Genomic DNA, 26,762 nt, shown 5'->3' on the forward strand with positions numbered 1-26,762 from the left:
CTACCCTAAGGGTTTTTGTTCTATTGTGTATCAATGCTAGGTACATGTCAAACCTTTTCCTTTCCATGTCTACCTTGGTAGCAGCACAACATGAATATGTACTAGCTACATTGTTCAATATATGAATGTTATTATCACATTGAGTGACATCCAACTAACCAGCGTGTTTCCCTGTGTTGACAGTTATGACCCAGATATGCAGTGCTCCCTGCCCCCCTCCCGCATGTACCTGCAGCCAGACGAACTGGAGGAGGAGGAGGAGATGGAGAGGGGTCCCACTCCACCCGTCAGAGGTGCTGCCTCGTCCCCCGCTGCGGTGTCCTATAGCCACCAGTCCACAGCCACCCTCACCCCCTCGCCCCAGGAGGAGCTGCAACCCATGCTCCAAGACACAACAGACAGCATGGTCTCTGGACACGAACGCAGGTACTGGAAGGCATTATACTGGATGAAATGGACTTTGATTGGCTGATATACAGTGCGTATAATAAGTATTCACCAACATTGGATTTTTTCCAATTTGATTGTGATACGAAGTGGGATTGAAATAGATTTAATTGTGATTTATTTTGTCATTGATCTACTCCATAATGTCGAAAGTTAAAATAATATTCTACAAATGTAAACTAAAATACAAGTAATACAATTTTTAAAAAAATAAAAAAATAATAAAATAAATTAGTTAAATTGGATGTAAATGACAGAGTGAAAAATATACAGAATCAAATATACAGAATAAAAATATTCCAAAACATGCATCCTGTACTCAACAAGGCACTAAAACATGCATCCTGTACTCAACAAGGCACTAAAACATGCATCCTGTACTCAACAAGGCACTAAAACATGCATCCTGTACTCAACAAGGCACTAAAACATGCATCCTGTACTCAACAAGGCACTAAAACATGCATCCTGTACTCAACAAGGCACTAAAACATGCATCCTGTACTCAACACGGCACTAAAACATGCATCCTGTACTCAACAAGGCACTAAAACATGCATCCTGTACTCAACAAGGCACTAAAACATGCATCCTTTACTCAACAAGGCACTAAAACATGCATCCTGTACTCAACAAGGCACTAAAACATGCAATTTTTGTCACGTTTGTTTAATGGAGGAGACCAAGGCGCAGCGTGATGTGAATACATGATATTTTAATGAAGACGAAGAACACTTAGCAAACTATACAAAACAACAAACCGAACGTGAAGCTATATAAAAATAGTGCAGATAACTAGACATAGACAGACAATAACCCACGAAATACCCAAAGAAGATGGCTGCCTAAATATGGTTCCCAACTAGAGACAACGATAAACAATTAAACTAATTGAGAACCAATCTAGGCAACCATAGACATACATAAACACCTAGATAGTAAACGACCCCATAAACTGATAAAACCCCTAGACAGTGAGAAAACACATACATCACCCATGTTACACCCTGACATAACCAAAACAATAAAGAAAACAAAGAATACTAAGGTCAGGGCGTGACAATCCTGTACTCAACATGGCACTAAAACATGCATCCTGCAAACAACAAGGCACTAAAACATGCATCCTGTAGTCAACAAGGCACTAAAACATGCATCCTGTAGTCAACAAGGCACTAAACATACATAGTGTCCGCAATAAGGCACTACAACATGCATCCTGTAAACAACAAGGCACTAAAACATGCAACATGTAGTCAACAAGGCACTAAACATACATAGTGTCCGCAACAAGGCACTACAACATGCATCCTGTAAACAACAAGGCACTAAAACATGCATCCTGTAGTCAACAAGGCACTAAAACATGCATCCTGTAGTCAACAAGGCACTACAACATGCATCCTGTAGTCAACAAGGCACTAAACATACATAGTGTCTGCAACAAGGCACTAGAACATGCATCATATACACAACAAGGCACTAAAACATGCATCCTGTACACAAGGCACTACAACATGCATATTGTATGCAACAAGGCACTAAAACATGCATCTTGTACGCATCAAGACACTAAAACATGCATCCTGTACGAAACAAGGCACTAAAACATGCATCCTGTACACAACAAGGCACTAAAACATGCATCCTGTACACAACAAGGCACTAAAACATGCATCCTGTACACAACAAGGCACTAAAACATGCATCCTGTACACAACAAGGCACTAAAACATGCATCCTGTACGCAACAAGGCCCTAACATGCATCCTGTATGCAACAAGGCACTCCAACATGCATCCTGTGTGCAACAAGGCCCTAACATGCATCCTGTACACAACAAGGCACTACAACATGCATCCTATAGACAAGGCACTACAACATGCATCCTATAGACAAGGCACTAAAACATGCATCCTGTACACAACAAGGCACTAAAACATGCATCCTGTACACAACAAGACACTAAAATATAAATCCTGTACACAACAAGGCACTAAAACATACATCCTGTACGCAACAAGGCCCTAACATGCATCCTGTATGCAACAAGGCACTCCAACATGCATCCTGTGTGCAACAAGGCTCTAACATGCATCCTGTACACAACAAGGCCCTAACATGCATCCTGTACACAACAAGGCACTACAACATGCATCCTATAGACAAGGCACTACAACATGCATCCTATAGACAAGGCACTAAAACATGCATCCTGTACACAACAAGACACTAAAATATAAATCCTGTACACAACAAGGCACTAAAACATACATCCTGTACACAACAAGGCACTAAAATATAAATCCTGTACACAACAAGGCACTAAAACATGCATCCTGTATGCAACAAGGCACTAAAACATGCATCCTGTACTTATCTCATCAAGTTCTATTAGTGTTTTATTTGTCAGTAATCTTTTGTCAAGATCATTGACAAAAACTTACAATAAATCAATTTTAATCTTACTCTGCAAAACAGTAAAAAGTGAAGAAATCCAAGAGGGATTAGTACTGATGGTACCCATTGTACTAATGTCTGTACAAAACATTCTGTCGTGATTTATAATTGAATTTATTTCATTGATTTGGTATACCCTACATTAAGAACATGTCTCCTGCTGTTTCAGACGCCATGTAGTGAGCCCCCCTCCCCGGCCCCTCTCCCCCTCACACACCTACGGCTACATCTCCAGCCCCATGTCTCTGGACACAGATGGCATGGAGGAGGAGGAGGAGGAGATGTTGGAGGAAGAGGAGGAAGAGGAGGAAGAGGACAAGACAGACGCGGAGGTGGCCAAGGTGCACCACCACCACACCCACCCTCACCACCCTCACCACCCCCACCACCCCCAGCAGATGCACACCAGGAGGCTGCTGCTGCGGGGCCTGGAGCAGACGCCAGCCTCCAGCGTGGGGGACCTGGAGAGCTCTATGACGGGCTCCATGATCAACGGCTGGGGTTCAGCCTCCGAGGAGGACAACGCCTCATCAGGACGCTCCAGTGCCGTCAGCTCCTCAGACGGATCCTTCTTCACAGATGCCGACTTTGCCCAGGCCGTGGCGGCTGCTGCGGAGTACGCAGGCCTCAAGGTAGCCAAGTACCCCAACCCCACGCAAGGCCAGGAGGGAGGCCCCGGAGGTAAGCACATATATTGTGATGTTACTTTATCAAGAACAGTAGAAAACAAGATCATGAGCACATTAACTTTGAATCAAAATGATTCCCTTATTCTGCAAGCCCTTTGATAGGGGGAAAACCTTTTCATGGTTTCATGTGCCTTACCAAATGTGTCTTTCCCTTCAGCGCGAAAGTACCAAATGACCCCCTCAGGCCACCGTCCGGGCAGCCCCCCTTCCACAGACAGTAACATGAGCACGGCCAACATGCATAAGAGGCCTCCTAAGAAGCAGAAGCAGCACCCTGCAGCGAGCCACCCAGGGCTCCAGAGACGAGAGGCCTACGCTGAAGGTACAGTACAGAACCACACTCTGCTCATTCATCACTAAAGTACTGTATGAGGTGGAACGTCATAATGAGTACTGGAGCTGTACCATGGATCCATCTGTATTCTAGTGTTCTACTACTGTAATACCTCATAATGAGTACTGGAACTGTACCATGGATCCATCTGTAGTCTAGTGTTCTACTACTGCAATACCTCATAATGAGTACTGGAGCTGTACCATGGATCCATCTGTATTCTAGTGTCCTAATACTGTAATACCTCATAATGAGAACTGGAGCTGTACCATGGATCCATCTGTAGTCTAGTGTTCTACTACTGCAATACCTCATAATGAGTATTGAAGCTGTTCCATGGATCCATCTGTATTCTAGTCACCTAATACTGTAATAGCTCATAATGACTACTGGAGCTGTACCATGGTCCATCTGTATTCTAGTCACCTAATACTGCAATACCTCATAATGAGTACTGGAGCTGTGCCATGGATCCATCTGTATTGTAGTGTTCCACTACTGCAATACCTCATAATAAGTACTGGAGCTGTACCATTGATCCATCTGTATTCTAGTCACCTAATACTGGAATACCTCATAATGAGTATTGGAGCTGTACCATGGATCCATCTGTATTCTAGTGTTCTAATACTGTAATACCTCATAATGAGTACTGGAGCTGAACCATGGATCCATCTGTATTCTAGTGTTCTAATACTGTAATACCTCATAATGAGTACTGGAACTGTACCATGGATCCATCTGTATTCTAGTGTTCTACTAATGTAATACATCATAATGAGTACTGGTACTGTACCATGGATCCATCTGTATTCTAGTGTTCTACTACTGCAATACATCATAATGAGTACTGGAGCTGTACCATGGATCCATCTGTATTCTAGTGTTCTAATACTGTAATACCTCATAATGAGTACTGGAGCTGTACCATGGATCCATCTGTATTCTAGTGTTCTACTACTGCAATACATCATAATGAGTACTGGAGCTGTACCATGGATCCATCTGTATTCTAGTCACCTAATACTGTAATACCTCACAATGAGTACTGGAGCTGTACCATGGATCCATCTGTATTCTAGTCACCTAATACTGTAATACATCATAATGAGTACTGGAGCTGTACCATGGATCCATCTGTATTCTAGTCACCTAATACTGTAATACCTCATAATGAGTACTGGAGCTGTACCATTGATCCATCTATATTCTAGTCACCAAATACTGTAATACCTCATAATGAGTACTGGAGCTGTACCATGGATCCATCTGTTTTCTAGTGTTCCACTACTGCAATACCTCATAATGAGTACTGGAGCTGTATTTTTGATCCATCTGTATTACCTCATAATGAGTACTGAAGCTGTACCATGGATCCATCTGTATTTTAGATTTCTACTACTGCAATACCTCATAATGAGTACTGGAGCTGTACCATGGATCCATCTGTATTCTAGTGTTCTAATACTGTAATACCTCATAATGAGTACTGAAGCTGTTCCATGGATCCATCTGTATTCTAGTCACCTAATACTGTAATACCTCATAATGAGTACTGGAGCTGTACCATGGTCCATCTGTATTCTAGTCACCTAATACTGCAATACCTCATAATGAGTAATGGAGCTGAACCATGGATCCATCTGTATTCTAGTGTTCTAATACTGTAATACCTCATAATGAGTACTGGAGCTGTACCATGGATCCATCTGTATTCTAGTGTTCTACTAATGTAATACATCATAATGAGTACTGGAACTGTACCATGGATCCATCTGTATTCTAGTGTTCTACTACTGCAATACATCATAATGAGTACTGGAGCTGTACCATGGATCCATCTGTATTCTAGTGTTCTAATACTGTAATACCTCATAATGAGTACTGGAGCTGTACCATGGATCCATCTGTATTCTAGTGTTCTACTACTGCAATACATCATAATGAGTACTGGAACTGTACCATGTATCCATCTGTATTATAGTCACATAATACTATAATACCTCATAATGAGTACTGGAACTGTACCATGGATCCATCTGTATTCTAGTCACCTAATACTGTAATACATCACAATTTGTACTGGAGCTGTACCATGGATCCATCTGTATTCTAGTCACCTAATACTGTAACACCTCATAATGAGTACTGGAGCTGTACCATGGATCCATCTGTATTCTAGTGTTCTACTACTGTAATACCTCATAATGAGTACTGGAGCTGTACCATGGATCCATCTGTATTCTAGTCACCTAATACTGTAATACCTCATAATGAGTACTGGAGCTTTCCCATGGATCCATCTGTATTCTAGTGTTCCACTACTGCAATACCTCATAATGAGTACTGGAACTGTACCATGGATCCATCTGTATTCTAGTGTTCTACTACTGCAATACCTGATAATGAGTACTGGAGCTGTACCATGGATCCATCTGTATTCTAGTGTTCTAATACTGTAATACCTCATAATGAGTAATGGAGCTGTACCATGGATCCATCTGTATTCTAGTCACCTAATACTGTAATACCTCATAATCAGTACTGGAGCTGTACCATGGATCCATCTGTATTCTAGTCACCTAATACTGTAATACCTCATAATGAGTACTGAAGCTGTGCCATGGATCCATCTGTATTCTAATGTTCTACTACTGCAATGCCTCAATGAGTACTGGAGCTGTACCATGGATCCATCTGTATTCTAGTGTTTTACTACTGCAATACCTCATAATGAGTACTGGAGCTGTACCATGGATCCATCTGTATTCTAGTCACCTAATACTGTAATACCTCATAATGAGTACTGGAGCTGTACCATGGATCCATCTGTATTCTAGTGTTCTACTACTGTAATACCTCATAATGAGTACTGGAACTGTACCATGGATCCATCTATATTCTAGTGTTCTACTACTGCAATACCTCATAATGAGTACTGGAGCTGTACCATGGATCCATCTGTATTCTAGTGTTCTAATACTGTAATACCTCATAATGAGTACTGGAGCTGTACCATGGATCCATCTGTATTGTAGTGTTCTACTACTGTAATACCTCATAATGAGTACTGGAACTGTACCATGGATCCATCTGTATTCTAGTCACATAATACTGTAATACCTCATAATGAGTACTGGAACTGTACCATGGATCCATCTGTATTCTAGTCACCTAACACTGTAATACCTCACAATGAGTACTGGAGCTGTACCATGGATCCATCTGTATTCTAGTCACCTAATACTGTAATACCTCTTAATGAGTACTGGAGCTGTACCATGGATCCATCTGTATTCTAGTCACCTAATACTGTAATACCTCATAATGAGTACTGGAGCTGTACCATTGATCCATCTATATTCTAGTCACCAAATACTGTAATATCTCATAATGAGTACTGGAGCTGTACCATGGATCCATCTGTTTTCTAGTGTTCCACTACTGCAATACCTCATAATGAGTACTGGAGCTGTATTTTGGATCCATCTGTATTACCTCATAATGAGTACTGGAGCTGTACCATGGATCCATCTGTATTTTAGATTTCTACTACTGCAATACCTCATAATGAGTACTGGAGCTGTACCATGGATCCATCTGTATTCTAGTGTTCTAATACTGTAATACCTCATAATGAGTACTGAAGCTGTTCCATGGATCCATCTGTATTCTAGTCACCTAATACTGTAATACCTCATAATGAGTACTGGAGCTGTACCATGGTCCATCTGTATTCTAGTCACCTAATACTGCAATACCTCATAATGAGTACTGAAGCTGTGCCATGGATTCATCTGTATTGTAGTGTTCCACTACTGCAATACCTCATAATAAGTACTGGAGCTGTACCATTGATCCATCTGTATTCTAGTCACCTAATACTGTAATACCGCATAATGAGTATTGGAGCTGTACCATGGATCCATCTGTATTCTAGTGTTCTACTACTGCAATACATCATAATGAGTACGGGAGCTGTACCATGGATCCATCTGTATTCTAGTGTTCTAATACTGTAATACCTCATAATAAGTACTGGAGCTGTACCATGGATCCATCTGTATTCTAGTGTTCTAATACTGTAATACCTCATAATGAGTACTGGAGCTGTACCATGGATCCATCTGTATTCTAGTGTTCTACTACTGCAATACATCATAATGAGGACTGGAGCTGTACCAGGGATCCATCTGTATTCTAGTGTTCTAACACTGTAATACCTCATAATAAGTTCTGGAGCTGTACCATGCACCCATCTGTATTCTAGTGTTCTAATACTGTAATACCTCATAATAAGTACTGGAGCTGTACCATGGATCCATCTGTATTCTAGTGTTCTAATACTGTAATACCTCATAATGAGTATTGGAGCTGTACCATGGATCCATCTGTATTCTAGTGTTCTACTACTGCAATACATCATAATGAGTACTGGAACTGTACCATGGATCCCTCTGTATTCTAGTCACATAATACTGTAATACCTCATAATGAGTACTGGAACTGTACCATGGATCCATCTGTATTCTAGTCATCTAATACTGTAATACCTCACAATGAGTACTGGAGCTGTACCATGGATCCATCTGTATTCTAGTCACCTAATACTGTACTACCTCATAATGAGTACTGGATCTGTACCATGGATCCATCTGTATTCTAGTGTTATACTACTGTAATACCTCATAATGAGTACTGGAGCTGTACCATGGATCCATCTGTATTCTAGTCACCTAATACTGTAATACCTCATAATGAGTACTGGAGCTGTCCCATGGATCCATCTGTATTATAGTGTTCTACTACTGCAATACCTCATAATGAGTACTGGAGCTGTACCAAGGATCCATCTGTATTCTAGTGTTCTAATACTGTAATACCTCATAATGAGTACTGGAGCTGTACCATGGATCCATCTGTATTCTAGTCACCTAATACTGTAATACCTCATAATCAGTACTGGAGCTGTACCATGGATCCATCTGTATTCTAGTCACCTAATACTGTAATACCTCATAATGAGTACTGAAGATGTGCCATGGATCCATCTGTATTCTAGTGTTCTACTACTGCAATACCTCAATGAGTACTGGAGCTGTACCATTGATCCATCTGTATTCTAGTGTTTTACTACTGCAATACCTCATAATGAGTACTGGAGCTGTACCATGGACCCATCTGTATTCTAGTCACCTAATACTGTAATACCTCATAATGAGTACTGGAGCTGTACCATGGATCCATCTGTATTCTAGTGTTCTACTACTGCAATACATCATAATGAGTACTGGAACTGTACCATGGATCCCTCTGTATTCTAGTCACATAATACTGTAATACCTCATAATGAGTACTGGAACTGTACCATGGATCCATCTGTATTCTAGTCATCTAATACTGTAATACCTCACAATGAGTACTGGAGCTGTACCATGGATCCATCTGTATTCTAGTCACCTAATACTGTACTACCTCATAATGAGTACTGGATCTGTACCATGGATCCATCTGTATTCTAGTGTTATACTACTGTAATACCTCATAATGAGTACTGGAGCTGTACCATGGATCCATCTGTATTCTAGTCACCTAATACTGTAATACCTCATAATGAGTACTGGAGCTGTCCCATGGATCCATCTGTATTATAGTGTTCTACTACTGCAATACCTCATAATGAGTACTGGAGCTGTACCAAGGATCCATCTGTATTCTAGTGTTCTAATACTGTAATACCTCATAATGAGTACTGGAGCTGTACCATGGATCCATCTGTATTCTAGTCACCTAATACTGTAATACCTCATAATCAGTACTGGAGCTGTACCATGGATCCATCTGTATTCTAGTCACCTAATACTGTAATACCTCATAATGAGTACTGAAGATGTGCCATGGATCCATCTGTATTCTAGTGTTCTACTACTGCAATACCTCAATGAGTACTGGAGCTGTACCATTGATCCATCTGTATTCTAGTGTTTTACTACTGCAATACCTCATAATGAGTACTGGAGCTGTACCATGGACCCATCTGTATTCTAGTCACCTAATACTGTAATACCTCATAATGAGTACTGGAGCTGTACCATGGATCCATCTGTATTCTAGTGTTCTACTACTGTAATACCTCATAATGCGTACTGGAACTGTACCATGGATCCATCTGTTTTCTAGTGTTCTACTACTGCAATACCTCATAATGAGTACTGGAGCTGTACCATGGATCCATCTGTATTCTAGTGTTCTACTACTGCAATACCTCATAATGAGTACTGGAGCTGTACCATGGATCCATCTGTATTCTAGTGTTCTAATACTGTAATACCTCATAATGAGAACTGGAGCTGTACCATGGATCCATCTGTATTCTAGTCCCCTACTACTGTAATACCTCATAATGAGGACTGGAGCTGTACCATGCATCCATCTGTATTATAGTCCCCTAATACCTCATAATGAGGACTGGAGCTGTACCATGGATCCTATCTGTATTATAGTCCCCTAATACCTCATAATGAGTACTGGAGCTGTACCATGGATCCATCTGTATTCTAGTGTTCTAATACTGTAATACCTCATAATGAGAACTGGAGCTGTGCTATGGATCCATCTGTATTCTAGTCCCCTACTACTGTAATACCTCACTACCCAGCCCCACCCATGTGATATATGATATGGTGCCTGTCTGAGACGCAGTGTCCAGGAGTGAGTGAGTGTGAGTGTGTCATAAGTCAGAGCTTTAATCATTCTCCTCTTGTGTGTGTGCATGCACGCCAAGCATCGTTTCCAATCTGCAGCTGTGCAGAGCAGACTGGGGTAGAATGGAGGGGGTCTGTTTCAGGGGACTACGGTCCAGCTCCAGCCCGTTCTGCTGCTGCTGACACTGGGATGTCTTCCTCTCCAGCTAGCCACTAATGAAATTAACCCAGGTGCTTATTGAAGTGGCCCCCTGTCCTCCACTCCAGGAGCCAGGAATAAACAAGGCAGGGACCAACTACAGAGTAACAACGCACAGCACCAGGAATATGCTTATCCTTGTCAAAGTGAAGTATGTCAACTTTAAGGTTATTGATTGTTTAATGTGTGCCCCACGTGTTACAACAAAACTGGACGTTTTAGTTATGTACTCCTCTGGGATTTAGCTTTTGCAAATGGAATTTGTGTGTGTGTGTGTGTGTGTGGATAGATGTGTGTTTGTGTGTGTGTGTGTGTGTGTGTGTGTGTGTGCATGCGTGCATATGTGTGTGTGTTGTGAGTGTGTGAGTGTGTGTGTGTGTGTGTGTGTGTGTGTGGAGCTGGCTCTCCTCTTACTGTGAGATGTCCTTGTGTGTTTGGAAGCGCTTGACAGGGAGATTTAATATCCAGCCCCTCTCTGAGCCAGACCAGCTATCACTGCACCAAATTCTAGCCCCTCCTCCTCTCCTCCCCTCCATCCCTCCTTCCCTCTATCCTGCCTTCCACCCCAACCCATCCCTTTGAAGTAATCTCTCCACCCCTCACTCTGCTCTCCTCCAGCTCCCTCCGTCTCCTCCCTCCTCCCTCACTTCCCCTCTTTGTTCCCTATGTGTGTCTGAGAGGAGTAAGGAGGAGAGGAGACAGACAGTTCTCCAGCCCTGGCTGTCTGTCTATCAGTCTGGTCTGGTCACGGATTGGATTTGATCTGAATGGTTTTCATCTGGAAGTTATTGCCGTGTCCTGTAGCGAGGGAGCGGGGTGAGTGACGGAGAGGTGATTGGGGTGGAGAGAGGTGATGGGGGAGGAGAGAGGTGATGGGGGAGGAGAGAGGTGATGGGGGAGGAGAGAGGTGATGGGGGAGGAGAGAGGTGATGGGGGAGGAGAGAGGTGATGGGGGAGGAGAGAGGTGATGGGGGAGGAGAGAGGTGATGGGGGAGGTGATGGGGGAGGTGATGGGGGAGGCGAGAGGTGATGGGGGAGGCGAGAGGTGATGGGGGAGGCGAGAGGTGATGGGGGAGGCGAGAGGTGATGGGGGAGGAGAGAGGTGATGGGGGAGGAGAGAGGTGATGGAGGAGGAGAGAGGTGATGGAGGAGGAGAGAGGTGATGGAGGAGGAGAGAGGTGATAAGGGAGGAGAGAGGTGATGGGGTGGAGAGAGATGATACGGGAGGAGAGAGGGTGATGGGGAGGAGAGAGGTGATGGGGGATGAGAGAGGTGATGGGGAGGAGAGAGGTGATATGGGAGGAGAGAGATGTTAGGGAAGGAGAGAGGTGATGGGGAGGAGAGAGGTGATGGTGGTGATGGGGGAGGAGAGAGGTGATAGGGGAGGAGAAAGTTGATAGGGGAGGAGAAAGTTGATGGGGAGGAGAGAGGTGATGGGGGAGGAGAGAGGTGATGAGGGAGGAGAGAGGTTTTGGGGGAGGAGAGAGGTTATGGGGAGGAGAGAGGTGATGGGGAAGGAGAGAGGTGATGGGGGAGGAGAGAGGTGATGGGGGAGGAGAGAGGTGATGGGGGAGGAGAGAGGTGATGGGGAAGGAGAGAGGTGATGGGGGAGGAGAGAGGTGATGGGGGAGGAGAGAGGTGATAGGGGAGGAGTGAGGTGATAGGGGAGGAAAGAAATGACAGAGGAGGTGAGAGGTGATAAGAGATGAGAGAGTTAGGGTCTAGGGGCTAGGGTCTAGGAGTTAGGGTCTAAGGGCTAGGTTCTAGGAGTTAGGGTCTAAGGGCTAGGATCTAGGAGTTAGGGTCTAAGGGCTAGGATCTAGGAGTTAGGGTCTAAGGGCTAGGGTCTAGGAGATAGGGTCTAAGGGCTAGGGTATAGAAGTTAGGGTCTAAGGGCTAGGGTATAGAAGTTAGGGTCTAAGGGCTAGTCCTCTTACCAGGAAAGAACAGAGGAAGATGAAATACTGTATGTGAAGGTCCTAGTGGGAGGGGCTAGGGCTGTAGTGTACCCCCCACATATTGATATATACTGTAGTGTACCCACCCCCACATATTGATATATATGGTAGTGTACCCACCCCCACATATTGATATATATGGTAGTGTACCCCCTAAATATTGATATATTCTGTAGTGTACTCCCCACATGTTGCTATATACAGTAGTGTACCCCCTAAATATTGATATATTCTGTAATGTACCCCCCACATATTGATATATACTGTAGTGTACCCCCCACATATTGATATATATGGTAGTGTACCCCCTAAATATTGATATATTCTGTAGTGTACTCCCCACATGTTGCTATATACAGTAGTGTACCCCCTAAATATTGATATATACTGTAGTGTACCCCCCACATATTGATATATACTGTAGTGTACCCCCCACATATTTATATATACTGTAGTGTACCCACCCCCACATATTGATATATATGGTAGTGTACCCCCTAAATATTGATATATTCTGTAGTGTACTCCCCACATGTTGCTATATACAGTAGTGTACCCCCTAAATATTGATATATTCTGTAATGTACCCCCCACATATTGATATAGACTGCAGTGTACCCCCTAAATATTGCTATATACTGTAGTGTAAATCTGTTGTTGAAAATCTGAACTGTTTGGAGTGGGCGATGTGCTATAGCTTGACAGTGCCTGTGGGAAGGCTGCTGTTACACAATCTGTAATAACGCAGGTCGTTTACCAGTCTGTGCACACTCTGAGTGAAGGAGGGCAAGACACATGTTTATATATACTGTAGTGTACCCCCTAAATATTGATAAATACTGTAGTGTACCCCCTAAATATTGATATATACTGTAGTGTACCCCCTAAATACTGATATATACTGTAGTGTACCCCCTAAATATTGATATATATACTGTAGTGTACCCCCCACATATTGATATATACTGTAGTGTACCCCCCACATATTGATATATACTGTAGTGTACCCCCCACATGTTGCTATATACAGTAGTGTACCCCCCACATATTGATATATACTGTAGTGTACCCCCCACATATTGATATATATGGTAGTGTACCCCCTAAATATTGATATATACTGTAGTGTACCCCCCACATGTTGCTATATACAGTAGTGTACCCCCTAAATATTGATATATTCTGTAATGTACCCCCCACATATTGATATATACTGTACTCTTAAAAATCATACAATGTGATTTTCTAGATTTTTGTTTTAGATTCCGTCTCTCACAGTTGAAGTGTACCTATGATAAAAATGACAGACCTCTACATGCTTTGTAAGTAGGGAAACCTGCAAAATGTTTCAGTTCTGCAGTGTACCCCCCACATGTTGATAAATGCTGTAGTGTACCCCCTACATGTTGATATAGGCTGCAGTGTACCCCCCACATGTTGATAAATGCTGTAGTGTACCCCCTACATGTTGATATAGACTGCAGTGTACCCCCCACATGTTGATAAATGCTGTAGTGTACCCCCTACATGTTGATATAGGCTGTAGTGTACCCCCTACATGTTGGTATAGACTGCAGTGTACACCCCCCCTCCACATGTTGATATAGGCTGCAGTGTACCCCCCACATGTTGATAAATGCTGTAGTGTACCCCCTACATGTTGATATAGACTGCAGTGTACCCCCCACATGTTGATAAATGCTGTAGTGTACCCCCTACATGTTGATATAGGCTGTAATGTACCCCCCACATGTTGATAAATGCTGTAGTGTACCCCCTACATGTTGATATAGGCTGTAGTGTACCCCCCACATGTTGATATAGGCTGTAATGTACCCCCCACATGTTGATAAATGCTGTAGTGTACCCCCTACATGTTGATAAATGCTGTAGTGTACCCCCTACATGTTGATATAGGCTGTAGTGTACCCCCCACATGTTGATAAATGCTGTAGTGTACCCCCTACATGTTGGTATAGGCTGTAGTGTACCCCCTACATGTTGATATAGACTGCAGTGTACCCCCCACATGTTGATAAATGCTGTAGTGTACCCCCCACATGTTGATAAATGCTGTAGTGAACCCCCTACATGTTGGTATAGACTGCAGAGAGAGAGAGAGAGAGAGAGAGAGAGAGAGAGAGAGAGAGAGAGAGAGAGAGAGAGAGAGAGAGAGAGAGAGAGAGAGAGAGAGAGAGAGAGAGAGAGAGAGAGAGAGAGAGAGAGAGAGAGAGAGAGAGAGAGAGAGAGAGAGAGAGAGAGAGAGAGAGAGAGAGAGAGAGAGAGAGAGAGAGAGAGAGAGAGAGATGGTAAGGCATTTTCGGGGACCACTTTTGGCTCGTGACCTCTACTTTCAGAACTGCTGGCTAAAAAGTATACAAAAGTAGCAGAGAATCTCTTTAACTTTTATTGTGTCAGTAAAGATGATGCAACGTGATATATAACGTCTATATTATCAGAATTCTACTTAACAACCTTTATACCTTTATTCATTGCATTATCCTTATCACATTATTACAAATATCAGAATTCCACTTAACAACCTTTATACTGTATGATTCATTGCATTATCCCTATCACATTATTACAAATATCAGAATTCCACTTAACAACCTTTATACTGTATGATTCATTGCATTATCCTTATCACATTATTACAAATATCAGAATTCCACTTAACAACCTTTATACTGTATGATTCATTGCATTATCCCTATCACATTATTACAAATATCAGAATTCTACTTAACAACCTTTATACTGTATGATTCATTGCATTATCCTTATCACATTATTACAAATATCAGAATTCCACTTAACAACCTTTATACTGTATGATTCATTGCATTATCCCTATCACATTATTACAAATATCAGAATTCTACTTAACAACCTTTATACTGTATGATTCATTGCATTATCCCTATCACATTATTACAAATATCAGAATTCCACTTAACAACCTTTATACTGTATGATTCATTGCATTATCCTTATCACATTATTACAAATATCAGAATTCCACTTAACAACCTTTATACTGTATGATTCATTGCATTATCCCTATCACATTATTACAAATATCAGAATTCTACTTAACAACCTTTATACTGTATGATTCATTGCATTATCCTTATCACATTATTACAAATATCAGAATTCCACTTAACAACCTTTATACTGTATGATTCATTGCATTATCCTTATCACATTATTACAAATATCAGAATTCCACTTAACAACCTTTATACTGTATGATTCATTGCATTATCCTTATCACATTATTACAAATATCAGAATTCCACTTAACAACCTTTATACTGTATGATTCATTGCATTATCCTTATCACATTATTACAAATATCAGAATTCCACTTAACAACCTTTATACTGTATGATTCATTGCATTATCCCTATCACATTATTACAAATATCAGAATTCCACTTAACAACCTTTATACTGTATGATTCATTGCATTATCCCTATCACATTATTACAAATATCAGAATTCTACTTAACAACCTTTATACTGTATGATTCATTGCATTATCCCTATCACATTATTACAAATATCAGAATTCCACTTAACAACCTTTATACTGTATGATTCATTGCATTATCCCTATCACATTATTACAAATATCAGAATTCTACTTAACAACCTTTATACTGTATGATTCATTGCATTATCCCTATCACATTATTACAAATATCAGAATTCCACTTAACAACCTTTATACTGTATGATTCATTGCATTATCCTTATCACATTATTACAAATATCAGAATTCTACTTAACAACCTTTATACTGTATGATTCATTGCATTATCCCTATCACATTATTACAAATATCAGAATTCTACTTAACAACCTTTATACTGTATGATTCATTGCATTATCCCTATCACATTATTACAAATATCAGAATTCTACTTAACAACCTTTATACTGTATGATTCATTGCATTATCCCTATCACATTATTACAAATATCAGAATTCTACTTAACAACCTTTATACTGTATGATTCATTGCATTATCCCTATCACATTATTACAAATATCAGAATTCTACTTAACAACCTTTATACTGTATGATTCATTGCATTATCCCTATCACATTATTACAAATATCAGAATTCCACTTAACAACCTTTATACTGTATGATTCATTGCATTATCCCTATCACATTATTACAAATATCAGAATTCCACTTAACAACCTTTATACTGTATGATTCATTGCATTATCCCTATCACATTATTACCAATATCAGAATTCTACTTAACAACCTTTATACCTTTATTCATTGCATTATCCCTATCACATTATTACAAATATCAGAATTCCACTTAACAACCTTTATACTGTATGATTCATTGCATTATCCCTATCACATTATTACAAATATCAGAATTCCACTTAACAACCTTTATACTGTATGATTCATTGCATTATCCCTATCACATTATTACAAATATCAGAATTCCACTTAACAACCTTTATACTGTATGATTCATTGCATTATCCCTATCACATTATTACAAATATCAGAATTCTACTTAACAACCTTTATACTGTATGATTCATTGCATTATCCCTATCACATTATTACAAATATCAGAATTCCACTTAACAACCTTTATACTGTATGATTCATTGCATTATCCCTATCACATTATTACAAATATCAGAATTCCACTTAACAACCTTTATACTGTATGATTCATTGCATTATCCCTATCACATTATTACAAATATCAGAATTCCACTTAACAACCTTTATACTGTATGATTCATTGCATTATCCCTATCACATTATTACAAATATCAGAATTCTACTTAACAACCTTTATACTGTATGATTCATTGCATTATCCCTATCACATTATTACCAATATCAGAATTCCACTTAACAACCTTTATACTGTATGATTCATTGCATTATCCCTATCACATTATTACAAATATCAGAATTCCACTTAACAACCTTTATACTGTATGATTCATTGCATTATCCCTATCACATTATTACAAATATCAGAATTCTACTTAACAACCTTTATACTGTATGATTCATTGCATTATCCCTATCACATTATTACAAATATCAGAATTCTACTTAACAACCTTTATACTGTATGATTCATTGCATTATCCCTATCACATTATTACAAATATCAGAATTCTACTTAACAACCTTTATACTGTATGATTCATTGCATTATCCCTATCACATTATTACAAATATCAGAATTGGTAAAAAAAAGAAAAGGTTACGCATGCAAACATATTAATCAAGAATTAGGCAGAGTGATCATGTCAGGCGAAAATGATATCAAACTTTTTACCATTGCAACATTTGATGTACAGTCACAATCACTGTGAGTTCACAGCGTGATTGGTTATTCCCAATAATTTACAAGTTGGTCAATGATTTACAAGTTGGTCAATATCCGTCATCACTATCCTTCCTTTGCGTTACCTCAATCTGTGGTGAATAGCTGAGAAACGTTTCTGAACTGATTTTACTCCTGGCTCAGGATTTGTCTGAGCGGTGTTTGTCTGAGCACTGTCTTAACATCCTCCTAAAACCCACTCTGAGCTGGGGGTATTTGAAGTCTTATAACAGGTCTTAACAGAATTCCTAGGACCTTTTCGGAGATGCTTTGTGGATACGGGCCCTGCCATTGAAACCTGGCCTCTTTCCTCACCTCCATGTGTCCATAAATCTGCCTGGCTGTCCTCTCCTCTCCTCCTCCTCCTCCTGTAGTGGGCTATATCTCACAGACAGTGGCATTGATCAGATCCTGACGGAGGTAGCAAGCAGGGGAGAAATGAAAGAAGCTTTTCCACCCTATGATATTGACTGACCCACTGTGTATTCAGGAGGTGTGTGTGTGTTGTGCGTATGTGTGGGGGAGGGGGGATATTCAGGAAAGTGTATTAGACCTTCCTGATTTGGTCTAAGCGACACAGACAAAACACACCGGCAACCCCTTTAGCCCCCGAGTGTGTAAAAAGTTCCTACAGTGTGTGATTCAGGGATGCTGGGTGTGAGCGGTGTTGGGATGCTGGGTGTGAGTGGTGTTGGGATGCTGGGTGTGAGGGGCGTTGGGATGCTGGGTGTGAGGAGTGATGGGATGCTGGGTGTGAGCGGTGTTGGGATGCTGGGTGTGAGGGGTGTTGGGATGCTGGGTGTGAGCGGTGTTGGGATGCTGGGTGTGAGCGGTGTTGGGATGCTGGGTGCGAGCGGTGTTGGGATGCTGGGTGTGAGCGGTGTTGGGATGCTGGGTGTGAGCGGTGTTGGGATGCTGGGTGGTGAGTGGTGTTGGGATGCTGGGTGTGAGCGGTGTTGGGATGCTGGGTGTGAGCGGTGTTGGGATGCTGGGTGTGAGCGGTGTTGGGATGCTGGGTGTGAGGGGCGTTGGGATGCTGGGTGGCGAACGTTGTTGGGATGCTGGGTGCAAGCGGTGTGGTGCGAGCGGTGTTGGGATGCTGGGTGTGAGCGGTGTTGGGATGCTGGGTATGAGCGGTGTTGGGATGCTGAGTGGTGAGTGGTGTTGGGATGCTGGGTGCGAGCGGTGTTGGGATGCTGGGTGCGAGCGGTGTTGGGATGCTGGGTGGTGAGTGGTGTTGGGATGCTGGGTGTGAGCGGTGTTGGGATGCTGGGTGTGAGCGGTGTTGGGATGCTGGGTGTGAGCGGTGTTGGGATGCTGGGTGTGAGCGGTGTTGGGATGCTGAGTGTGAGCGGTGTTGGGATGCTGGGTGTGAGCGGCATTGGGATGCTGGGTGCGAGTGGTGTTGGGATGCTGGGTGTGAGCGATGTTGGGATGCTGGGTGTGAGCGGTGTTGGGATGCTGGGTGGTGAGTGGTGTTGGGATGCTGGGTGTGAGCGGTGTTGGGATGCTGGGTGTGAGCGGTGTTGGGATGCTGGGTGTGAGCGGTGTTGGGATGCTGGGTGTGAGGGGCGTTGGGATGCTGGGTGGCGAACGTTGTTGGGATGCTGGGTGCAAGCGGTGTGGTGCGAGCGGTGTTGGGATGCTGGGTGTGAGCGGTGTTGGGATGCTGGGTATGAGCGGTGTTGGGATGCTGAGTGGTGAGTGGTGTTGGGATGCTGGGTGCGAGCGGTGTTGGGATGCTGGGTGCGAGCGGTGTTGGGATGCTGGGTGGTGAGTGGTGTTGGGATGCTGGGTGTGAGCGGTGTTGGGATGCTGGGTGTGAGCGGTGTTGGGATGCTGGGTGTGAGCGGTGTTGGGATGCTGGGTGTGAGCGGTGTTGGGATGCTGAGTGTGAGCGGTGTTGGGATGCTGGGTGTGAGCGGCATTGGGATGCTGGGTGCGAGTGGTGTTGGGATGCTGGGTGTGAGCGATGTTGGGATGCTGGGTGTGAGCGGACTTGGGATGCTGGGTGTGAGCAGTGTTGGGATGCTGGGTGTGAGGGGCGTTGGGATGCTGGGTGTGAGTGGTGGAAATGGCCTGTTGCTATGTTTATTAACTTTGTAATCCTGTGTGGATTATGGACCGTGCCGGCCCACAGAGCTGAGCCATCCCTCAAATGGGCCTCTGATTAAAAGATGAAAAGATATCGATCGCAAGCGGAGCAGACAAGGCTTTTCTCAGGCAGCGTGTTTTGTTTGTGTGTGTGTGTGTCTGTAGAGGTGTGAGCGCTTAGGCAGCCCACCAGTCAGGCTCATATGAATAATGACTCAAGGACAGACAGCATTGATTCATCGACAGGGGAAATGGAGCGGGAAAGAGAGCCAGCTGCTGACCGTCACGCTCCCCTCTGCTAACCCTCTCCTCCATCTCTCTCTTCTCCATCACTCTCTCTCCTTCATCACTCTCTCTCCTCCATGTCTTTCTCCATGTCTCTCTCCTCCATCTCTCTCTCCTCCATCTCTCTTTCTCCTCTATCTCTCTCCATCTCTCTCTCTCCTCCTCTCTCTCTTCCATCTCTCTCCTCCTCTCTCTCTTCCATCTCTCTCTCTCTCTACTACATCTCTCTCTCCTCCATCTCGCTTTCTCCTCCATCTCTCTCCTCTATCTCTCTCTCTTTCCTCCATCTCTCTCTTTCTTCCATCTCTCTCTCCTCCATCTCTCTCTCCATCTCTCTCTCCTTTCTTCTCTCTTTCCCGTTTCCCCTCTCTCACTTATTCCCCTCTCTCACTTTGTCCCCTCTCTCACTTTGTCCCCCCTCTCACCTTGTCCCCTCTCTCACCTCGTCCCCTCTCTCACCTCGTCCCCTCTCTTACCTCTTCCCCTCTCTCACTTCCCCCCCTCTCTCACTTTGTCCCTTCTCTCACCTCGTCCCCTCTCTCACCTTGTCCCCTCTCTCACTTCCTCCCCTCTCTCACCTCTTTCCCTTCACTCCTCCCTCCCTCCCTTCCAAATTCCATTTCTCCCTCTCTGCCTGCCATTACCCCTTATCTTCCCACTGTTTCCCATCTGTCGTCCCAGGCTGTGTGTACACAGTACAGTCCAGAGTGCTTCTGCTTGGTCAGTATGTGTATACACAGTAGGCTCAAATGGCTAGGCTCTAATGTCTAGGCTCTAATGGGTAGGCTCTAATGGCTAGGCTCTAATGGCTAGGCTCTAATGGCTAGGCTCTAATGGGTAGGCTCTAATAGGTAGGCTCTACTGGCTCGGCTCTAATGGGTAGAGCTCTAATAGGTAGGTTCTAATGGCTAGGCTCTAATGGCTAGGCTCTAATGGCTAGGCTCTAATGGGTAGGCTCTAATGGCTAGGCTCTAATGGCTAGGCTCTAATGGGTAGGCTCTAATGGCTAGGCTCTGGCTCTAATCCAGAGCACATTGACTCATTATCTTCCATCTCACACCCTAACACACATTTTCAACTGAGTAACTAATGTCCTCCTCTTCCTTTTGTTTATCCTCCAGATCTGCCTCCTCCTCCCATCCCCCCTCCAGCGGGGCTCAAGTCCCCCACACATCCCTCCAAGACAGCCCTGGAGGCCCGGGGGATGATGTCTCCCAAGGCAGGCGAGGGCAGGGACAGGAGAGGGGACTCAGGAGGAGGGTACCGGCCGCGGGAGGGATCGGACCCCCGTACCAGCTCCTCAGAGCGCCGGGAGACCCAGGACAGACAGAAGATCCCCCGTGCAGGGAAAGGGAACAAACAGGAGGGGGGCAGCACCAAGGCACGCCAACACCCAGGTACAGAGAAGACCTAGGGACATGGAACTAGTGGCATTTAACCTAGCAGTATATTGTTCTTTCTGCTCTGTAGACATGCCGCTCTGATAGTGCAACTTTAGATTGTGAATAGCTATATGTATTGTGTTGAAGGACATAAGTTCTCAGTGTGTCCTCTCTCCTCTTTTGTCCCAGGACCAGAGGACATCCTGCCCTACAGCCGCCCCTCCTTCCCCACGGTCCACAGTCCCAGAGACAGGGACCCCAGCTCCTCCAGCTCTATGTCCTCCCGGGGCTCAGGGGGCCGGCGGAGAGGAGAGGGGGGGCCGGGGGCTCGCAGGATCCCCAACGACATGGGGGCCTTCCAGCCAGGAGACGATGACTTAGAGGTACAGTGCTTGCCGACTGGCCAACTCATAGTGTTACTGCAGATTCAGTATTGGCCGATTAGATTAAATGCTGTCTATACATTTTGATGCTTGTTGAAATGCTGTGTATATATTGTGATGCTTGTTGAAATGCTGTGTATATATTTTGATGCTTATTTAAATGCTGTGTATATATTGTGATGCTCGTTGAAATGCTGTGTATATATTGTGATGCTCATTGAAATGCTGTGTATATATTGTGATGCTCGTTGAAATGCTGTGTATATATTTTGATGCTCGTTGAAATGTCTGTTGTGTTGTCCTTCTCCTCAGATGGTGGAGACCTGAACTACTAGAAGGGATGAACAGGAAGTTGTTTCCAGAATGAAGTTTCCGAGAAGAGGAATGCCGTGATCGTTCCTCTGTCCATTTTAAATATCTCAGTATCTCACCATCATGTTTGCTGACAAATACTGTACATCAATTGTGTTTCTAAACACCTGGAAAACAGACCAATTTTTTTTCTAATTGATAATTTTCTATGTCCATTTTACAGAAGAAAAAAAATGCCAGAGGATAAAAGAGTGGTACTTGAATCCAAAGCAAGATACTCATTAGCAGATACACTATATACAGTACCAGTCAAAAGTTTGGACACACCTTCTCATTTCAGTTTTTCTTTATTTTTACTATTTTCTACATTGTAGAATAATAGTGAACACATTAAAACTATGAAATAACACTGGAATCATGTAGTAACCACAAAAGTGTTTAAAAATATCTGCATTTATTTGGGATTTTAGATTCTTCAAAGTAGCCACCCTTGCCTTGATGACAGCTTTGCACACTCTTCGCATTCTCTCAACCAGCTATCATGACCTGTAATGCATTTCAATTAACAGCTGTGTCTTGTTAAAGGTCCATTTGTGGAATTTCTTTCCTTCTTAATGCATTTGAGCCAATCAGTTGTGTTGTGACAAGGTAGGGTGGTATACAGAAGATAGCCCTATTTGGTAAAATACCAAGGTCATATAATGGCAAAAACAACTCAAATAAGCAAAGAGAAATTACAGTCCATCATTACCTTAAGACATGAAAGTCAGTCAATCCGGAAAAGTGCAGTTGCAAAAACCATTATGCGGTATGATTAAACTGGCTCTCATGAGGACTGCCACAGGAAAGGAAGACCCAGAGTTACCTCTGATGCAGAAGATAAGTTCATTAGAGTTAACTGCACCTCAGATTGCAGCTCAAATAAATGCTTCAATGAGTTCAAGTAACAGACACATGTCAACATCAATGTTCAGAGGAGACTGCGTGAATCAGGGCTTCATGGGCGAATTACTACTAAAGGACTCCAATAAGAATAAGATACATGTTTGAGCTAAGAAACACAAGCAATAGACATGAGTCCAAATTAGAAATGTTTGGTCCCTACGCAGTGTCTTTGTGAGACGCAGAGTAGGTGAACGGATGATCTCTTCATGTGTGGTTCCCACCATGAAGCATGCAGGAGAAGATGTGATGGTGTAGGGGTGATTGCTGGTGACACTGTCTGTGATATATTTAGAATTCAAGGCAGACTTAACCAGCATGGCTACCAAAGCATTCTGCAGTGATACACTGTCCCATCTGGTTTGCGGTTGGTGGGACTATCATTTGTTTTTCAACAGGCCAATTACCCAACACACGTCCAGGCTGTGTAAGGGCTATTTGACCAAGAAGGAGAGCAATGGAGTGCTGCATCAGATGACCTGGCCTCCACAATCACCGACCTCAACCCAATTGAGATGGTTTGGGATGAGTTGGACCGCACAGTGAAGGAAAAGCAGCCAACAAGTGCTCAGCATATGTTGGAACTCCTTCAAGACTGTTGGAAAAGCATTCCAGGTGAAGCTGGTTCAGAGAATGCCAAGAGTGTGCAAAGCTGTCATCGAGGCAAAGGTTGGTTACTACATGATTCCATATGTTTTATTTCATAGTTTTGATGTCCTCACTATTATTTTACAATGTAGAAAATAGTAAACATAAAGAAAAACTGTTGAATGAGTAGGTGTGTCCAAACGTTTGCCTGGTACTGTAGATACAGCAGTATGTGGACACCCCTTCAACTTAGTGGTTTCCGCTATTTCAGCCACACCTGTTGCTGACAAGTGTATAAAATCAAGCACACAGCCATTCAATCTCACCAAAGAGCTCAGTGACTTTTAACGTGGCTCCGTCTTAGGATGCTACCTTTCCAACAAGTCAGTTTGTCAAATTTCTGCCCTGCTAGAGCTGCCCCGGTCAACTGTAAGTGCTGTTATTTTTAAGTGGAAACGTCTAGGGAGCAACAACGGCTCAGCCGTGAAGTGGTAGGCAACAAAAGCCCACAGAACCGCTGAAGCGTGTAGAGGGTACAAATCTTCTGTACTCGGTTGCAACATTCACTACCGAGTTCCAAACTGCCTCTGGAAGCAACGTCAGAACAAGAACTGTTCGTCGGGGGCTTCATGAAATGGGTTTCCATGGCCGAGCAGCCGCACACAAGCCTAAGATCACCATGCGCAATGCGAAGCATCGGCTGGAGTGGTTTAAAGCTTGCCGCCATTGGACTCTGGAGCAGTGGAAACGCGTTCTCTTGAGTGATGAATCACGCGTCACCATCTGGCATCGGATGCCAGGAGAACACTACCTGCACAAATGCATTGTGCCAACTGTTAAATCTGGTGGAGGAGGAATAATAGTCTGGGGCTGTTTTTCATTGTTCAGGACCCTTAGTTCCAGTCAAGGGAAACATTAACGCTACAGCATACAGTTACAATCTAGACGATTCTGTGCTTCCATCTTTGTGGCAACAGTTTAGGGAAGGCCCTTTACTGTTTCAGCATGACAATGCCCCCATGAGCAAAACGAGGTCCATACAGAAATGGTTTGACGAGATCGGTGTGGAAGAACTTGACAGGCCTGCACAGAGCCCTGACCTCAACCCCATCAAACACCTTTGGGATGAATTGGAATGCCGACTGCGAGCCAGGTCTAATCGCAGAACATCAGTGCCCGACCTCACTAATGCTCTTGTGGCTGAATGGAAGCAAGTCCCCGCAGCAATGTTCCATCATGTAGCGGAAAGCCTTCCCAGAATAGTGGAGGCTGTTATAGCATCAAACTCCATATTAATACCCATGATTTTGGAATTAGATGTTCAACGAACAGGTGTCCACGTACTTGTGATCATGTAGTGTATGTTTTATTCAAAGGCAATAGGGAGTAAAAGTGGACTCTAGGTATTGACACGATCGACTTGGCTTGCCTCTGTACGATCTGTGGGAAGCCTTGCCCATACAGCAAGGTATTACTGTAATAAAATGAGTTACAAGCAGAGGGGTGGACTGTCTTGTAAATATACCTGTACACATAATGTCCTTTTGTATAGCATCCATTGTCGTACTTCAAATTTGTCTTCCTTGTTTTATTTTGCGAATTATAATTTCATTATGCCAGTAAATATAATTATTTTATCGTTTTCCATCCATGTTGTAAATCGCTATATTATTTAGCCGCCCCAAGAAAGTGCCACTTTGGGATTGTTCTTTTTCTAATGCACTGTTATATTTTGGGGTCATTGTCAATGTTTGTTATTTGTTTTACTTTGGTTTTAAAAGCACAATCACTAAACTTTATTTCAAACCATTTTATCTATGAACCTGTCTTACTGGAGGAAAACAGGTATGACTAAAGAGTTGTTAACCCTGATGATGATGTTGGTAAAGGTGATAAGCTGTTTACGATGGCTGTGGTTTGAAAGACTCCCTGTGTCATGATTGGCTCATTTCAGATTCTGACGCTAGCTCGTGTGATGACCCCCAACACAGACACAGTTATTGTGGGTCATAGCAGCAATGTAAATGTCTTTTTGAATTGACCGTAGTTCCAGTCATTGCACATTATTTCAAACGGTTACATTGTCTATTAATGCACTTAAAAGAATGTAACATACAGAAAATGGGCGACACCTTGTGAATCGGGAGAGGCCGCCATTGGACAAGAAGAATCTATTTTCCAGAGAAGGGAGTGGTTGGTGGATCCCTTCTCTGAGGAGAGAGGGTTCTGTTGTTTATTCATACGACATCTGCAAACATTTGTTTCGTAAAGCGAAAATGCAAAATAATATAAAAAAAAAAAGATGAATAAAAAATGTTCAAACTGCTAGCGCTCCCTCCTTTTCTTTCTTTTTTTATGATATCAGAAGGACATGGGATGTTCCCTAAGATGTCCTCTGGGGCTTCTCTCTCACTGAAGCTCTCCTCGCTACACTTGAAGATCAAATACAAACAGAAAGGCCTGAGCTCTGGAGTGGATGTGACGCCTGAGTCGGCCACTGCTACTGCTAACACAGGTTCTTAGCTGCACTACAGGCCAGACCACATTGAGTGGCATCATTTGAAGGCAACTTTTGTGCTGTTCAT

The 26,762-nt window shown here is 43.0% G+C and overlaps 1 protein-coding gene across 3 annotated transcripts in view; it reads left to right on the plus strand.

The window, feature by feature from the left end:
- robo1 (roundabout, axon guidance receptor, homolog 1 (Drosophila)) overlaps positions 1-26,503 on the plus strand; it is a 397,432-nt gene extending 370,929 nt beyond the window's left edge. For all 3 annotated transcript variants that reach the window (XM_090223910.1, XM_036964908.2, XM_090223911.1), the window contains exons 24-29: positions 184-426; positions 3,077-3,588; positions 3,754-3,918; positions 21,692-21,967; positions 22,142-22,335; positions 22,648-26,503. In XM_090223910.1, coding sequence (XP_090080036.1) covers positions 184-426; positions 3,077-3,588; positions 3,754-3,918; positions 21,692-21,967; positions 22,142-22,335; positions 22,648-22,662 — 1,405 coding nt within the window. In that variant the 3' untranslated portion in view covers positions 22,663-26,503. The remainder of the gene's footprint in view (positions 1-183; positions 427-3,076; positions 3,589-3,753; positions 3,919-21,691; positions 21,968-22,141; positions 22,336-22,647) is intronic.
- The last annotated feature ends 259 nt before the right edge of the window (positions 26,504-26,762 follow it).

The sequence above is a fragment of the Oncorhynchus mykiss genome, chromosome 27, assembly GCF_057628025.1.
Source record: "Oncorhynchus mykiss isolate SJ-2025 chromosome 27, ASM5762802v1, whole genome shotgun sequence".
NCBI classification, from domain to species: Eukaryota; Metazoa; Chordata; class Actinopteri; order Salmoniformes; family Salmonidae; genus Oncorhynchus; species Oncorhynchus mykiss.